The 17,215-nt window shown below is 56.8% G+C and overlaps 1 protein-coding gene across 13 annotated transcripts in view; it reads right to left on the bottom strand.

Moving 5' to 3' along the window:
* Nucleotides 1-17,215, bottom strand: part of JAKMIP1 (janus kinase and microtubule interacting protein 1) — a 141,108-nt gene that overhangs the window by 13,790 nt on the left and 110,103 nt on the right. For 9 of the 13 annotated variants that reach the window (XM_084971494.1, XM_084971493.1, XM_084971497.1 and 6 more), the window contains 8 exons: nucleotides 16,869-16,931; nucleotides 15,117-15,215; nucleotides 12,454-12,555; nucleotides 11,704-11,757; nucleotides 11,103-11,168; nucleotides 4,448-4,516; nucleotides 2,923-3,000; nucleotides 1,057-1,260 (listed from right to left, as the gene is read on the bottom strand). In XM_084971494.1, coding sequence (XP_084827620.1) covers nucleotides 1,057-1,260; nucleotides 2,923-3,000; nucleotides 4,448-4,516; nucleotides 11,103-11,168; nucleotides 11,704-11,757; nucleotides 12,454-12,555; nucleotides 15,117-15,215; nucleotides 16,869-16,931 — 735 coding nt within the window. Of the gene's footprint in view, nucleotides 1-1,056; nucleotides 1,261-2,922; nucleotides 3,001-4,447; nucleotides 4,517-11,102; nucleotides 11,169-11,703; nucleotides 11,758-12,453; nucleotides 12,556-14,827; nucleotides 15,216-16,868; nucleotides 16,932-17,215 lie in introns of those variants that run through there. The other 4 variants (XM_084971501.1, XM_084971500.1, XM_084971499.1 and 1 more) reach the window with 1 other exon arrangement.

Below are 17,215 nucleotides of genomic sequence, written 5' to 3'. Positions count from 1 at the left end.
TTAAACAGAACATGGACACTGGTGGAAGAGGGGGCATCTTGCTGTCATCGGTGTTCCCACTGGGGGGGGGTGGGGCCCCTGTTTAAATGTATGATCATGGGTTCAACCCCTGGCCCTGGAACTTCCGCGTGCCACGGGCGTGGCCAAAAATAAACAAGCAAACGAACAAATAAATGTCTGATGAGAAACAGCTGGCATACGATGCCCGAGAGCCCACGTCTCCCCATCACTGAGGGTCCCCCGCAGGCCACGCGGGCATCCTTGGGAAGACACCCCTGCTTCAAGGAAACTTGCTTTACTGCCAGCTCGCCATGGAACATTCCAGTCAGTGTGTCAGTGCGCCAGCAGGGGACAGGAGAGGCAGAGAAGCATGGGCGGTGGTGCGTGGCACCTGGCTAGGCCCTTGCTCCTACCTGCTAGGCCCCTGTCTTACCTGTGGGGCCCCTGCCCCTATCTGTGGGGCCCCTTCCCTACCTTCTGGGCCCCTGTCCCCATCTACTGGTCCCCTGCCCTACCTGTGGGCCCCTGTTCTACCTGCGGCCCCTGCCCTACCTGTGGGGCCCTGCCTTACCTGCTGGGCCCCTGCCTTACCTGCTGGGCTCCTGCCCTACCTGTGGCCCCTGCCCTACCTGCTGGGCCCCTGCCCTACATGCTGGGCCCCTGCCCTACCTGTGGGCCCCTGTTCTACCTGCAGCCCCTGCCCTACCTGTGGGGCCCTGCCTTACCTGCTGGGCCCCTGCCTTACCTGCTGGGCTCCTGCCCTACCTGCTGGGCCCCTGCCCTACCTGCTGGGCCCCTGCCCTACCTGTGGGCTCCTGTTCTACCTGCGGCCCCTGCCCTACCTGTGGGGCCCTGCCTTACCTGCTGGGCCCCTGCCTTACCTGCTGGGCCCCTGCCTTACCTGCTGGGCTCCTGCCCTACCTGCTGGGCCCCTGCCCTACATGCTGGGCCCCTGCCCTACCTGTGGCCCCTGCCCTACCTGCTGGGCCCCTGCCCTACCTGTGGGCCCCTGCCCTACCGGCGGCCCCTGTCCTACCGGCTGGGCCCCTGCCCTACCTGCTGGGCCTGCTGCAGCAGCTCCATGCGCTCCCGCAGGATCTGGCTGTCGAACTCCCGGCTCTGCCGCAGGATCTGCCTGCGCACCTTTTCCACGGCGGCCTGCAGGTCCTCCCGCCAGCCCTCGCTCAGCGCCGCGCTGGCCCTCCGCCCCGGCTCCTGCTGCAGCGCGTTGTACAGGGTGGCCTCCAGTTCTTGGATTTTCTGAGCGGCCCAAATCACACAGACAGTGGGAGGTCACGCGTGGGCGACAGGCACCCCAGGACACTGCCACGAGCGAGGCCGAGCAGGGCATCTCGGGCCGGGAGAGGAGGTGCGCGCGGGGACCGGCAGTGCCCAGGGTGGTTGTGAGGGTGAGGGAGGCCCTTCCAGCCCCGTGCACACAGTTGCAAGAACACGTATTACTCTCTTGGGTCAAGGTGCCCTGCTCTGTACAGGAGGGACCAGGGCAATAAGAACAAAGAGTCACAACCGCCCCTTAAAATGCAGGCTTCAAAGAGAAGTTGGAGGTGGCTGGTCTTTTATTTTATCTTTGGCTTCCAAATTACTGCCCTTGTTTTGGGAACAAATCTCCCCTTTTATCGTGAGTACAGTGGGAAAATGTGTCTCCAATTCTGGGGACGTGGCATTCAGCTGGCTGGCCAGGAACGCCACTGCCAGCCCAGGCCAGTGGGAAGTGTCCTCACTGCTCCCTCTCCCCCGAAAAGCAGGACACCCCCGGTTTGCAAAGCGCATTGAGTGCAGAGGGAAAGTGTGTTTGCAAAAGGACGGAGATGAGACAGAAGCAAGCAAAACCTCCCAAAGTGAAAGAGGGTGAGAAACAGATGAGTGTGCTTCCATTTTTAAATTGTCCCCAAGATTGTTACAACACTGAGTCCCCAGAAGCAAGAAATGAGAGGGCGATGCCTCGTCTTGCTGAGGCTCACACTGTCCTCACCTTCCCCATCCCCTGCTCCCTGCCCCCCCGGGGGGGGGGGGTCCTAGCCTCGGAGTCTGGACACCAAGGGCCCTGGGTCCCCGGGAGGGAGGTGGGCCGGACTTCTCCCCCAGAGCTCCCGCCTGTGCTGAGCCCAGCCTCCCGTGCTCCATCTGCATGGAAACGGGGTTTGCCAGTGGCGTTGTCATTACTGAGTCTGCCTTTCTTAGGTCGGAACCCCCCTTGGTAAGTGATTTTAACCACGAACCATCTGGGCAAAGGTTTGCTCCAGGCTTTGCTGTTCCTGCAAGAGCGGCAATGAACTCTAAGTTACCTCTGCTCTGGGGACAGCCTGGAAATGTCCCATTCCATCATCTCTCTCCCCCCGAAGGGAGAGCTTCCCTCAGTGCCAGGACCACCTGCTTGAGTCCTCCAGGCTGTACGACCTGTGAACCTGAACGTGATCCCACCTACGTTCATCACCAGGAAGCACTGAACCAGTCCCGTGACTGGGACAGGATGCTGCACAGACCACACCACAAGCAGTTCTGGTTCTGGGATCGCTCGGCCTTTGCTCATGGCCGAATGTTCCTTTGTAACAGTCTCTTTTTGCTATTTATGGGGAAGCTTGCTCTGGGTTTTAAGCATAAAGAAGTATTATTGAGAAGAAAGTTGTCCTTTGTCTCAAACGATTGCAAGAACTGAGTAAGTGTGGCTAAAGAAACCATCAGGCTAGGTAAATGTTTTTGAAACATTATGATGGATTTGGAGAAAGTGACAACTTATCTGTACCGTCACGCGGGCTGAAACTAGTCGAAATGTGGAGGTGGCGTGGGGATCGTGCCCACGCAGCACCTCAGGGACCCCAAAGGTGCCATCACCCCAAAGGAAGGGCAGCCTGTAATACTAGGGCTAAAGAGCCAGAAGGTCCAACCCACTTCCGGTCCTACCAGGTAAGCCTGGTCAAGGGCTTGCTTCCTGTAGTCTAGCTCCTCCTCCAGGTAGCCCTTCTGCCTGCTGAACAGGTCCTGAAAAAGAGGAGGCGTCCAAGGTCAAGATCAGCACAAGAACCTGTCACTGGGCAGCTCTTTAGAGCCCACCTACTCAGACTTGCCAGACAGTGACGGCCCCGCGGAGGTGGGGGCCCGCCAGGTGCTTGGGTGAGAAGGGAGGTCAGGTCTGCCTTGCTCGCTCCGGCACAAATTCCCCAGAAGGAGCCTCCCCGCCCAGGAACCTTGATCAAGCCTGTCCGAAATCCTCCCAGCCTCCTTCCTCTTGGGTGCCTGACTGCAGTGAAGGGGCCACCCCCCAACTCGGTGCTCAAGCCCAGGTTGCAGGAATCCTTGTCCTGGGGGCCCCTGAAGACCGTCTCAATAGTTTTCAGGGGCAACTCCTCCTCCCCCCCAACATGAGCGGTGTCACCCACCTCCCAGTCAGTCTCAGCACTATGTCCCCACCCTCCGGGTCACTCGGTCGTCAAAGGTATGATCGCTCTAGAACCCAAATCTCTTCTCTGACTGATTGGGGGGGTTTCGGGGTTAGAGCTCAGGTGCTGCAACCACCTGACTTCAGACAGGACGAAACAGAGGGCCAGAGAGGACCAGTGCCTTGTCCTAACACCACAGTTCACTGGTGGCAGAGGTGGGACTAGACACCCAGGCCTGGTGATGCCACCCAGGGCTCTTCCCAGCCCATTCGCTGCTTCCAGGCCTTAGGCTCTTCCTTCCTCCCTCACCTCTCATTTCCACTGCCCGTGACTCAGCGGGTTAGGGATTCAGCGTTATCACGGCTGTGGCTCTGGTCATGGCTACGGGGGCGGGGGGGAGGTGTTGATCCCTGGCCTGGGAACTTCCATATGTCATGGCTGTGGCTAAAAGGGGAAACAAAAAGCAAGGAAGGAAGGAGGGAGGGAGGAAGGGAACGTGAATTGGTCCTTGAAGCTCAAGAACCATCTCTCTGGGAAGCCTTTCCCGACATCCCCAGGCTGGCTAAGATGGATCCCGCACTACGCCCATGGCACCTGGTCAATATCAGGTACCCGCATGTGCCAAGCACTGTGCAGAATGGGCCGTGTGTCCAGCCTCCCTCCCCTGAGAGCACGGGGAGGTGAGACAGGAGCCCCACTGAGTAACGAGGAGACCAGTGTCCAGTGTGTCTCTCCCAAGTTCATGGCCGATAAGGGGCACAGCGCAGACCGCAGCCCTGTACGCACATCCCCACGGGCTTGTGGGATACCTATCAAGGCAGGGACCCCGCTATTCATTACCAAACCCCTCATCCTGGCAAGGGTCCTGCTTCCAAAAATATGTATCGAGTGAATAACTGAGCGAATGGACGATAATTACACAGGACAGCAATTAGGGCCAAAGCACGATTTAGAAATGCGTGCAAATAAATACAGGCAAGGCCGTCCCGGGAGCGACTTGTCTGAGCTGTCACCTCCCTCCCCCTCCCCCCTCAGGGTCACACCTTTACCTTCTCCCTCTCCAGGTCGATCATCTTCTGGGTCAGGGCCGCCTCGGTTCCCTCTATCTGCTTCAGCCACTGGAAAACATCGGGGACAGAGGGCAGAGGGCACGGTGAGAACCAGGTCCCGCCAGGGCCCACCTTCTAGAGGAGGCTGCTGGCCCGGAGAGGAAGCCACGTGACAGGGTGGTCCTGGAAACGGAATCTCATAGGCAGTATGGATGTTTCAGCTTTACAGACGCCTGCTCAGGTATCAAAGGGACACACGCGTGTGCATGTGCACGCAGGTGGGTGTGGGGCGTGTGCCCAGGCGAGCCTGGGCGCAGGGGTGGCGGTGGGAGTGGGAACGCAAATCCGCGCTCAGTGGGCAGACTCCCAGCCCCCCTCGAGCCCACATCCCGGTAGGCAAGCCTCCCGGGTTCTCTGCCCATCGCTGTGCGGGCAGCTTCATCCTGGGACCTCATCTGGCCCCCTCATGACCACCTTGGGGGGGAAGGTCACCCCATTTTGCAGGTGAAGACCTAGCAGCTGAGCTAAGTCACTTGTCCGAGGCCACACAGGTGGGAGGTGGGGATTTCAAACCCAGCTCACAGGACGGCACCCTGCCACCAGCCCCTGCAGCTGCCCCCCCTGCAGCCACCTGGGTCAGGTCTGGGCGGCTGGCTGCACTGTGGGATGCAGGCACGAAAGGGGGTCCGGCCGTGCAGAGTACGAGGGCCTGAGAGCACCTGCCAGGGGTGCAGGTGATAGGGGAGCCTGGTCTCAGGTCTGGGCTGAGGAGGAGCGGAAGGCAGGCAGCTGTCCCTCAGGTGGAGGCATGATGGTGTCTCTATGAGGAGCCCGCCTGAGAGGTGGGGACCCACGTTACTGGATGTCGCCCTGTGGGATGTTTTAGGGGGGGTCCAGGGGTGTTGGGTCTGACAACAGTATAAGTATGAGCATTCAACCTCCCCGACGCGAAAGGCCACGCACAGCCCTTGCCTTGCCCCGCCCCGCCAAGGGGCCCGCCTTGGACACGCCCCTTCCCGACGCCCCGCCCCCTCGGCGCCGCGCGCTCCTCCCCGTCCACCGCCTCCGACTGCGCCCCACCCTGCAGGGACTCCTCCCGCCCCCGCGCCCTCTCCCGTCTCTGAAAGTCTCCCAACTGTCCCCCTCCAGCCCAGATCTGCCCCTACACGCTGATGCCTCAAGGCCCCTGAGAAAGGGCTCACAGGCCTCCCTCTACCGGGAGGACCCGCCTCACCTGCCCCGGGAAGCGGGGAGCAGCCCTGGCTCCTCCCACTGCACTTCCCAAAGGCGGGGCCCACCTCCGCCCATTCCAAAACCCCGCCCACCCCGCCCCAAGGCCTCCACCCAGTGCAGGCCCCTCTCAGCCTCCAGGCTTGCCTCTGACCCCAAATCCCTCCTGGCCCACCTGCCAGCAGGTTCTCAAAACCTCTCATCTATTTATGGAACTTCCCTGTTCCGGCTTCAAGCCCCAGAGGAGACCCCAGTGCTCCTGACCCGGGCAGGGTGACAAGCCCCGCCTCCTTTCACCTCAGGGCCTTTGCACAAGCCCAGCCTCTGCCTGGAACGTCTCTCCTGTCCCCAGCCGGGGCCCTGGGCCATTACAGAGCTAACACCTACTGAGCCTTTGAACCTGAGTTAGCTGACGCCTCCTCTAGGAAGCCTGCCTGCTTCCTGAGCCCATGGGGTCAGCGGCCCTCCATGGATCTCTCCCCTGTCACAGCAGTCACCTGACAGATGGCACCTTCCCTCGTCCCACTGCATGGGATACGCTCTGTTAAATGTCCTTACCCGGCACGGCCTGGTGTGAGGCAAGTGCCTCACAGACATTTGCTGGAGGAAGGAGGGTGTGGGGTGTGCGCTGGGGAACAAGCCTGGCGAGGGCTCGGACCCCAGAGGCTCCCGGCTTAAGTCACCACGAGCACCGCCCCTGGGGCGGCCCCAGAACCGAGAAGCAGGTGCTCAGTGCCTACTGCAGTCTTTCCTTACACGTTGCTGAGAGGGTGCCCAGTGTCTTAGACACAGGTAAGCATATTTTTGACAAGGAATGAAAAATATTTCATTTTTACTATCCTAATACAAGCAGTCATAAAACGAATAAAATAGAATAGGAAAAAAATCCAGTTTTGAATCATTGCAATAAGCTGCTTCTAGAACAGGTTTTTTGTAGGACACCCTGTCCAATTTTCTCCTACTGTTAAAACACAAATGAATTGGAGTTTCTGTTGTGGCTCAGCGGGTTAAGAACCCGACTAGTATCCATGAGGATGTGGGTTCGATCCCTGGCCCTGCTCAGTGGGTTAAAGGATCCTGTGTAGCTGTGGCTGTGGTATAGGCTTCAACTGCAGCTCCGATTCCACCTCTGGCCTGGGAACTTCCGTATGCTGCGGGTGTGGTCTTAAAAAGAAAAAAGAAAAAAAGAAAGATTTCAGGAGTTCCCGTCATGGTGCAGCGGAAACAAATCCGACTAGGAACCATGAGGTTGAGGGTTCGATCCCTGGCTCGCTCAGTGGGTTAAGGATCTGGTGTTGCCGTGAGCTGTGGTGTAGGTCACAGACACGGCTCGGATCCTGCATTGCTGTGGCTGTGGTGTAGGCTGGCAGCTGCAGCTCCAATTTGACCCCTATCCTGGGAACCTCCAAATGCTGCGGGTGCAGCCCTCAAAAGGCAAAAGACAAAACCAAAAAGAAAAGATTTGATATTCATATTATGCACGTAAAGAAAAAACTTGACAGGTCCTTTTTAGCCAGTGCGAGAATAAAGTGAGGCCAGAAAATGCTGGCCGTGGGCATCCTGGGCACGCGAGGTCATGGATTTCATATTCGAGTCCGGGCCTCGCTCAGGGGTGAGAATGCGAGAGGCTGTGCCCACCCCAGGAGAGAGGGGAGTGGGGACAGGGTGTCTGCCTGTCCCCAAACCCTCAGGGAGGAGTGAGTCAGCCCACCCCTAGGACACGGGGAGGGGGACTCTCGTGGGACGTGTGGCTGGTGCGACCCCATCCCAGCCAGCACATCGCCCATGGGGGCTGGACCCGATCCCAGAGCCGGGGTGTGGGAGCCTCTCTCCTCTAAGACCCCACCCTCCCTTCAGAGAGGGGACCCAGAGTCTTGCTCCAGCTGTTAGAAAGCTGGCAGTGGCCTCAGCTATGTTCTCTAATCTGCTGTTAGAGATTTTTGAAAACTTCCATGGATTCTTAAAAACTTCCACTTTCTGATTCTGGTTTTTTGTTTTTTTTTTTTGCTTCTGTGGTCATTACTGCTTTTTAGGGCCGCACCCACGGCATATGGAAGTCCCCAGGCTAGGGGTTGAATCAGAGCTGCAGCCGCCGGCCTACACCACAGCCACAGCAACACTGGGTCTGAGCCTCACCGGTGACCTGCACCACAGCTCACGGCAACCGACCCACTGATGGAGGCCAGGGTTTGAACCTGCGTCCTCATGGATCCTAGTTGGGATCGTTATCACCGGGCCACAACGGGAACTCCTTTCTGATTGATTTTAAATTTGAGGGAGAAGAGGCATGACTTGTGACCCCTTGCCAGGCCCCCGACGAGCTGTGTTCAAGCTTCCTCCCTCAGCATGTGTGGTGAGAGACGTGCTGAGACGGGGCGGTGTGTTTCCCTGAATCTTCCAGACGGAGCAGGGCTTCCCCAGGTGGTGATGGGAGGAGGGAAAGCGCCTGGGACAGGAAGCCGTTTGCAGCAAGATCTGCAGGAACACGTGATACTACCGTCTGCGTGGCACCTCACTCGTAGGCCACCAAAGGGGCTTTGTGCTTCTAAATAATTGACAACTGACACGGATCTCAGTTCGGTCAGATATCAGTACCAAGTGGAAATTTTAAAAATGAGGTATACTTGATGGCGGGGGGCTGACTGAGGATGTTGGGGGGGGCCTGGGGCCCCACTGTGAGCTTTTCCTGAGCACCTCTCAGCTCCAGAGTGACTAACTGGTCCCCATTTGCCTGGGACTGTCCCTGTTTCAGCACTGAAGTTCTCTGGCTGGGGAAGCCATGCATCCAGAGTAAACTGGACTAGTGAACAGCCTGGCTGTCCTGCCGGCGCTCCCAGGGGGTCCTGCTGACCCCCTTCTCTTCTGGGGCTGCCCTCTTGGTGCCAGACTCTCTCTGAGGGGGAGACAGAGCCTCTCCCAAGCACCGGACCTTTGATCACAGACACGCGTGGAGCTAGCGTCCCTGAGACAATGAGGAAAAGCTAAGTCCAGTCCCCATGGACTGTCCCACATGGACCCCTCTCCCCTGGCACAGAGTCGGGGCCTCTACATGCCAGCCCCTGGCACCGTCCCTCTGCCACCACCCTTGGGGGATTTCAGGCAGAGCTGGCAGTTGAGGGCAGCTGGCACAGTTCTCTGTGATTCAGGCACAAGCCTGGCATCCGCTGACCAGCCTGGCAAGGCTCTGTGGTCAGCAGTGATGGGCAGCAGCTGCAGAAGCGGGTGCGGGTGGGCAGGGGGTGGGTGACAGGGTCAAAGCAGAGTAGCCGAGGGCCAGGCAGGCCCTGCGTCCTCAGTACAAAGTAGGTGAATGGATAACCTTACAGGATTGTTGAGAAGAGGAGACGCTCCCAGGGTCTAAGTGGGGCCGAGGCTGCAGGTCTGAATGCCCGCTGTTTGCCAGTGTGGGGAGGACCACGGGGGAAGGGATGGGAGAGCCTGGTACCCGCACAGGGCTGCTCTAAGTGGGGCTGGGGACTCCCCACAGTCAGCTGCCCCCCGGGGAGATGCCGGGGTGAAACAGAGGGAGACCTGCCAGCCCGGCTGCCCCAACCCCACCTGAGCCCCTAGCGGTTCCTGCCAAGGCTCACTGTCCACAAACAGTGGTTAAACATCTCCAGGAACCCAGCCTTGCCCCGGGGGCTTAGCGATCCTTGGTCCCACTTAAAAGTGCCATGTCCTGGAGTCTCAGCACCGACCTTGTAAGGCTCACAGTTCAGGGAGATGGAGGAGGGCGACACACGGCACTCCCTGCAGGTGGCAGCTGGGCGGCTGGGAGCCAGCCCAGGAGGGGCCTCTGGAGGCTGAGGAAACCCTGGGTTTGGCATCACCATATCTGCTGGGCATGCTGGGTGCTGGGCACTCAGAGGTTTACTCTCAGTGGACACTGAGGTGAATGAGGAATAAACTAGACTGGTTGGCTGGGCACTCCATGTGACACCCCTGCCCCAGAGGCCACGCTGTCACATTTGGCTCTGCTGGTGAGAAGGGCGTTTACCACGTGCCCAATCCCCACCGTTACCTGCACCTGAGGGGCCACCAGCCAGTCGGTGCACGTCATCCTCCCCGCCCCCCCAGCTGCCTGGGCACACAGGTGCCGTGACAGAGACATGGAGTCACCACTTCTCACCTGCGTGACCTCAGCAAGGCTCTGCCATGTCTGTTACCAACATTTAGCGCCCTGTACACCACTGCCGAGGGTGGATAGGTGCCCGGGAGAAAAAAATCTGTGTTTTCAATGCCCCGCCAGAGATTCTGGAAGGAATGTGCTGCTAAAAGCCATCATGACCTCATCATTATCAAACAAGCCTTTCAAAGTTAACTCATGTGCTTTAGAAGAAAACGATCTATGAACAAGACTGCATTAAAACGCTGGGTGTATTTAACAGATCCTAAATTAATCTAAAAGGCAAACAGGAATGTATCTTTAATAAATGTGACAAAAGTTATTCTCTTTAGTACGTAAAGCGTGCAGAAAAATCCGTAAGAAAAACAGTAATGACGACAACAGTGTATCCAATCCGCGAACAGATGAATGTGGGATTGAATATGTGATGAGTGCGTAACAAACTCAATGGGACACTGTCCAGAGAAATGGAACCACCATTCACGAGGAAGAAGAAAATGGACAATACACGTAAGAAACTCATGATGAAGAGCACGCGAATAAATGAAAGCGGAAAGAAGGGCTTCATGGGCGGTTGCCTCTCCTCCCGGCAGAGTTCTTAGCGGTGAGAAGCGCCTTGCTGAACAAGAAGCCAGCAGCGCTAACGCTCAGGTAGGAGGGGCGGGGGACCACTATTCTGGAAACCATCTGACAGCTGCAAAACGCTGCAAAACTTTCTCATCCACCGGCCCAGTGCCCCAGTTCTAGAATCTATCCCGTGGACGCATTTTAAAATGTAGATAGGAATTTATTGCTCATGGCTGCACGACAGTAAATAGGAAAAAAAAAAAAAAAAAAAAAAGTGGGATGTGCTTACCATCTAACAGCAGAAAAAAAAAAAAAAAAAAACCTTAAAGGGCGTGGCTGCCAGTGGGATGGCCAGGCCGGTCTGTCTCAGGGTAGGAACTTATGAAGCAGGTGTAACAGCTATAGTCAAGAATGATCTCGACTAAGTTTTAAAAAGGGGTGTGGGAAAAAAAACTCAAAAAAACCCTGGAAGGCGGTCTAGCCACTGTCACATGGTTTCCTCCACGGGAGGGGGGTCCGTGGGCTTGTCTCTCCTCCCCCGGCTGGGATTTTCTACCCTACGAGGGAGGGGCTCTCAACCAGCAAACGGAAAGGCGTGCACGTGCGCATGCAGACGCAGACGGACGGAACGCATGCTTCCAGAACAAAGCGAGACGCCAATGTACAGTTTCTTGTATGGTGCCGGGCAGCTCGGACAAGGAGCGTGGACAGAAATGCCGCTGGGCTCTCTACCTTTTCACACAGGGCGAGCACAGTTCCAGCCTGGATTATGGCAACCTGTTCTTCATTCCTCAAATTCTAAAACACAAAAATGGGCACGGGCGTTGTACACTGATCCCACGACACGTGCAGACAGCCCTCCACAGCTCGGCAGCGACAGCGGCCTCCCCAGGGTCAGCCCCGCTCACAGGCGGGGTCAGAGGCCACAGAGCTGAGGCCTGGTCCCCCCGGAGTGGGGAACCGCTCCGGCGGTGGCATCGAGCCTTTGAGAAATAGGGCCTCGCTCCAGCCAACCTTTTACGAAGGCAAGAGTATCCCTTTTCCGATTTCAGAAATCCGGCGTGATTCCCGTCCCTCTCTGGGTGCTTCTCTTTAGGCTCCCTGCCCCCCATCCCTCCCAGGCTATAGGATGACCTGGCTTTAAAACCCCCACTTCGGACCAAGGGGCACCCAGCCACCCACGCAGGAACGTGGCCATACAAAAGCCTTACATTGTACTGAGGAGATCTCTCAAGTCAGGAAGAAACGAAAAGGGAACAAAACAAAAGCCACACAGAGTCACACCCGCATCCAAACAAGAACACGAAACCAGAAACCGATCGCTTATAGTTACCCCGTTATCGCCAAGGATATCTAATTTCTTCATAAGTTCAGAAATATTCACATCCTGGAAAAGACGTCCAACGTTCATTTTGTGTGAGCTGCAAAGACCATCCACGCCGACCTCTGGGGCCGCGGCCCTCGCTCCTTGAAAAGACACCTCGGGCTTTCTCGCCTCTGCTGCTTTTCTCCTAGACGGCAGGGCCGGGCTGAGCGCTACTCTTAGCGGTCCCTTCAAGGAGGGGAGGGAGCGTATGGGCTGCGTTTAACGCTGGCACAAACCCAGCTTTCTAGAAAGGCTCAAGGACGCTTGTGGGGCAGGAGGGACCCCTCTGTGCCCAGGGGCCCAGCAGACTCTGTTGGAACCACCACGGCTACTGATTCCAGAACGCAACGTGCTTCGGACACTGCCCTGAGCCCTTCAAGTTCATGATCTGGCTGAACTGTGGCCACTCAGATCTCCCAGACAGAGCCTGAGGCTCAGAGAGGTTCCGGCCCCCACGAAGCGAGGGTCCGCGCTGGGGTTTACGCTCAAGGCGGCCCCCGAGGCTCTGCGCCTGTAACCTGGGGACAAGGAGAGTAACACTTGGTGACCCGCGACCATGTGATGGACTCTGCCTTTCAGATACAGTGGAGGGTTGGGGTAGCTCGTTCAAGTCAACTCTACCCCTGGCATCAGGACGCGATCCCCTTTCTGGCTGAGCCTGGCGCTGGAGCGGGCCCTTGGCCGTGGTACAGTGGGGGCACCCCCCAGGCACGCTACCTTAACTCCTTCCTGGTGACAGAACAGCTGGAGGGCGCTGCTGTTGTTCTCGGGGAAGGTGGTGATTTGGAGGTTAAAAGCTGGCGACCTCCGCTCTCTCTCCTGGGGAAAGATGTGGTTTGAAAACAGAACTTTATTGGAGGATTTGCCACTCGTCATTTTCCCACGTTACTCAGCAAAAACCAACGACTTCCGCTCGGCAAAGGCGTTACTAGAAAGCGTGCACTCAGACACGGTCTCCTTGTCCGCGGTGGAGACGCTGTGTGTGTGTGTGTGTCGCCTGCACGGCAGCGGATCTCCTGCGGAACCTGGGTTACTTCTTAACCTCATGAGCTGGGGAGAGAAGGTTAGCAGAGGGTCACAAGCTGACCTGCCGACGGAAGCCCAGGGAGTCGCGATCATCGCTAAGGACTCTGCCAGAACAAGCAGGTGGCATTCCCAGGGAAGTCATCGCTCTCACGTCTCAAGCTCACACAGCCGCTAGACGGACACTGGGGAGGCGGAGGCCGAGGTCCCACGCCAGGGAGCCACAGGGCCGGGACGCAGACCCTGGCTTTGCTTTTTTTTTTTTTTTTTCCAATAATCTGCTGACTTGATTCACAATTTTTTTGAAACCCCATTGACCCTCCAAGGAGCATTCGATCCCCGCCTTAGACTGACAGTGAAATCTCACTTCCTGAGGAAGGAAAGCAAGCATTTTCCCAGCAGTGGGACTTGCTCATCACAGGTAAAGCGACAGGCCGTTTAAAGGGACAGGAGAAGACCAACTCCCTACGCAAATACGGGATAGAGCAGCCAAACAGTCCTAGGCTCACACATGTGCTTCCTACACAGAGGTGCCTTTCAGCCCTGAGCAATGGGCAGGGACAACCAGCAGAGACCTTTCCAAATTATACTTCGAAATCAAACAGCTCTTACTTTCTCCGCATTACGGTATGTAAGCCTGCTTTCAACCACATCGGCAGAATCTAGGTAGAGAAGCCGTGGGCTTCTTAGTCATTCACCTAATGCTTAAGACCAGCGCTGGTTTAGGTGGCAGGTCTTACGCAGAGGCTCTAAAGGAGAGGGAAGGGCAGGGCCCTTGATTCAATTAATTTCCACTACGGAAGCCCCAGTCTGGCTAACCTGGTTCGAAACAGTTTAGAGAGAAAACCTTATTTCCCTTATTAGACAAGAACGACAAAATCCACCATGGTTCTGTGCTACAGATGCCTCTTCTACCAGCCATACTTACTCAAATGGAGCCTCCATAGAAAAGGGGACAAAAGAAAGCTCATATGGGAGAAGAACCAAGGCCAGAAAACTAGTTTCTAATGTCTCCAAAGGAGGGCGGAGACAAAGCAAATTCTAGTAACGTGACCATGGCTTATGATGGGATTCTCACGAGAAAGACACAGAGCAAGGGGCCACGAAGGTTTTCTAACAGCGGCCGAGGCCTTAACCACGGCCTCCGTCACGTCCCTTTCTGCTGCGTGAACGAAGGACTCAGCTCACGTTCAAGCAAGAGCTGAGTCGCACGGCAACACTTGGTTCTGAGACACTCAGGCCACGGTCCATGCCAGCACCACAGAGCACAAGATGGAAGGTTCTAGGGCAAGCAGAATCTTAAGTGAAGCAAGAGGAGAAAACAAAATCAGAGAGACACGGACATTGCCAAGGCGCTCGCTTTTACTGAGGGTTCTGGACATGCAAAGGCTTCAGCGGCAGGAGAGCAGAGCCGTGTCACCCACAGATGCTGAGAGGAACCAGTCACAGACTCGGGTGATGTTACCATGTCGATGGTTTGTAAACGGAAACAAAGCAAACGGAAAAGGATTAGGAAGTAACGTGGCAGCAGGGCAGGGCAGTCACACACCCGAGGCAGCCGTGGAACCCACAGTGGCGTCCCACGGGATCCAACTCTGTGCACGGAGGAGGTTACTGAAGGTGGGCAGGCCACCCCTCCCTGTGAACAGCAGTCACTCTCCTTGCACACCCTACAGAGCAGTTCTGAATTGCGGTTTGCGTTACAAACAGGAATCGTTTAAGTCCAGTGCTGCTGCGAGGTCTGTATTCACTGGATCAAAGGGCTGGAGCGAGGTTATCACTCGCCTGGGCAAATACCTGCTTTGACCCTGGGTACTTACCTGACGTTCACCTTGGCAAATAGAAAATGGGCCAAACTAGCAGTAAACACATCACCGAGTCAGCTGCCGGCCAGGTTAGACCCTGCTCCTTTCAAAACGTGAGATTCATGCATGCAAGGTCACTTAAAAAGGTGTGTTATTAATTGCAACAGTGCTTCTGTCCGGGTTTGCAGAATGCATACCAGGTGACTATGCATGCAGGAAAGAAGTAGTTATGGAAATGAAACACAAATAAAAAAGGCAAAATATTGCAAAAACAAATTATTTTATTAAGTGCAAAAACAAGCCGTAGGCAATAAATATATTAGCTCTGGTACATGTCCAAAGACTCGGCGAGCATTCTCTCCAGAACATATTAAGGCAGTGAAATTATTCTGAACATACAGGTTTAAAAAAAGAAAAAGAAAAAGAAAACACGTGTCACACGTCCCCTTACACATGCTTGAGAAACGTCTGGGACTTTCACACGAATTTCAGTTTGGGCTCAAAGAGAATGTCTGCTCCGTTTGAGAGTTTACAACAGAGAGAGTCTCTTACTTCGAGTTCTAGCACTCTGAATTCTAACAGCTCGTTCTGATCCTTTGCGTCTTGCATTTCGTTCTTCAGCTGGTTCTTTTCCATTTCCAGCCTGTTAATCTAGATCAGAGACACCTACGGGTTAGCGGGTGGGAGGACCCCTGTCTCACTGGGGGCCGTGAGAACCTGTGTGCGCCCTGACCGTGGACCCCCTCGGTGTCGGCCCGGGGACACGGGGGTGTCACCAGGGGGAGGGCGGGAAGGCGAGGCAGACACTGCCCGCCTTTTCTGCCACAGAGGCCAGGGTGGCACACACAGAGGCCTTGTCTGCTTCGTCCCTGGGGCCCTGAGCCTGGCTCAGTGTGGGGGCCAGGTATTTGCTAAATATACAGATGGTGGGGAAACTGAGGCACGGAGCAACGAACTCAGGGGAGGCAAGAGTGACCGCCAAGCCTGTCCCAGGTCTCCCACCCCGCTCCGCAGAGGCGGCCCAGCCAGGGTCTGCCAACCACAGCAGGACGCGCCTCCCCTGGATCCCCCAGGGAGCTCCCACGGGGACCATGATACTGGCGGTTCTCCCAGACGCACAGGTCAGGCTGGGGGGCGGGGAGCAGGGGCAGGGCCTGCCTGGATCCCAAACCCCCCAGGAGACCCTGGACCAGCTACGTAGCTACAGGTGCCTCAGTTTTGTCCAAGGAGGCAAACGGCAGCCCCCACCTGGCTGCCCGCGGTGAGAACTAAGCCAACGCACAGAAGCCAGGGCCTCGGTGGTCACAGCCACCTCCACTCCCTCCCGTCTTTACTGGGATGGTGCTGCCCCCTAGGGTGACATCTGGAAACAGCAAGAGTTTGCTGTGCCTCCCTGAATTTGGCGAGCAGGGCAAATGACCCGAAATCTCTCCCAACTCCGGAGGCCGACTCTGCAGGACAGTGACAAGTCCTGTCCCAATGTCCCCGCCTTGGGACACATGGGATGGTGAACAGCCACAGAGCACGGCTGCACAGAGCTGGGACGGACAGCAGCCCCCCTCCCAAGGGGGCGAGGCCGGGCTGGTCCAGGTCGGGCACTCCGGGAGGCTTAGAAGCTACGGCCTAAGCCAGGTCCTGTTCCACGGGTACAGAAGGTGCAGGAAAAGCGAATGTATGGGACAGAAAGTAGACTGCCGGGGGCGAGCGGGGAGACCGGGGTCACTGCGAATGGGCCATGAATGGGTCCTTCTGTGAATGGGTCCTTCGAGGAGGCTGAAAAGGCTCTAAGAAGTGCACGGTGGGGAAGGCTCCCCGGCTCAGTAAATTGTAAAAGAAAAAAGATCACTGAATTGTTCACAAATAAAAATAAAATAAAATAAAATAAAGCTAAGGCCTTGTCCCAAAGCATTAGGTCTATTCCCCAAGCCAACCCCTGGAAAGCTCTGGACAGTTGCACGAACCAGAAAGTCCATGAGCAGAGAAGGACAGGCTCAGCTCTGCCAGCGTCACGGCCTCCAGCCCACGAACTGGACCACGACTGCCCGAGAGCTGCCCGCCGGCCCGTGCCCTAGGCCCCTCCGTGAGGGTGGGGGTTCTGGAAGCCAAGACAACAGCAGAGGCGGCCGGGAAGCCCCCCCATGTCTGCAGGGCGGTCTAGACCAGCTCTGTGGACACCCCCCCAACAGAGGACAGAACCAGGACCAGGGGCCGGAGCCCCCAGGAATCGGCTCGACCAGAGGCCACCAGGAAGGGGGCCGAGCGGGCCTCTGAGGTCCCTGGGGGCCGGGGGTTCGTGGCACGTACCTTTTCCAGCAAGTCCTGGTTCGTTCTGATGAGCAGCTGCTTCTCTTCGACCCATTTGGAATCCTAGGGAAAGCACCAATTATGTTCACACGCGTGGAAGCAAACAGACAGCTGAGGAACAAAAAGTGTCAGGGGGAGAGGTCGCTTCCGCCGTTGGAATGACCACACCGCCCCTCTGACACTTTAAACCCAAAAGAGAGAGGGCAGGTTTTCGGCACATCTCACCTCGCGGCTCCCCTTCCCTAGGGCACTGGAGACTCGTCTGTTCTGCGGACAGGAAAACGGCTGCAGTGCCACCAAGCCGGCCCTGGGGACCCTCCCTGGCCTTGTCCTCTGCAGTCCGCGAG

This window comes from Sus scrofa, chromosome 8 (genome assembly GCF_054392235.1).
Source record: "Sus scrofa isolate SSC_HxYL_T2T_F1_AM1 chromosome 8, Sscrofa_HxYL_maternal_Yorkshire_Landrace_v2.0, whole genome shotgun sequence".
NCBI classification, from domain to species: domain Eukaryota; kingdom Metazoa; phylum Chordata; class Mammalia; order Artiodactyla; family Suidae; genus Sus; species Sus scrofa.
The sequence above is the reverse complement of the archived record's forward strand: the minus strand, read 5'-3'. Positions and strand labels throughout refer to the sequence as shown.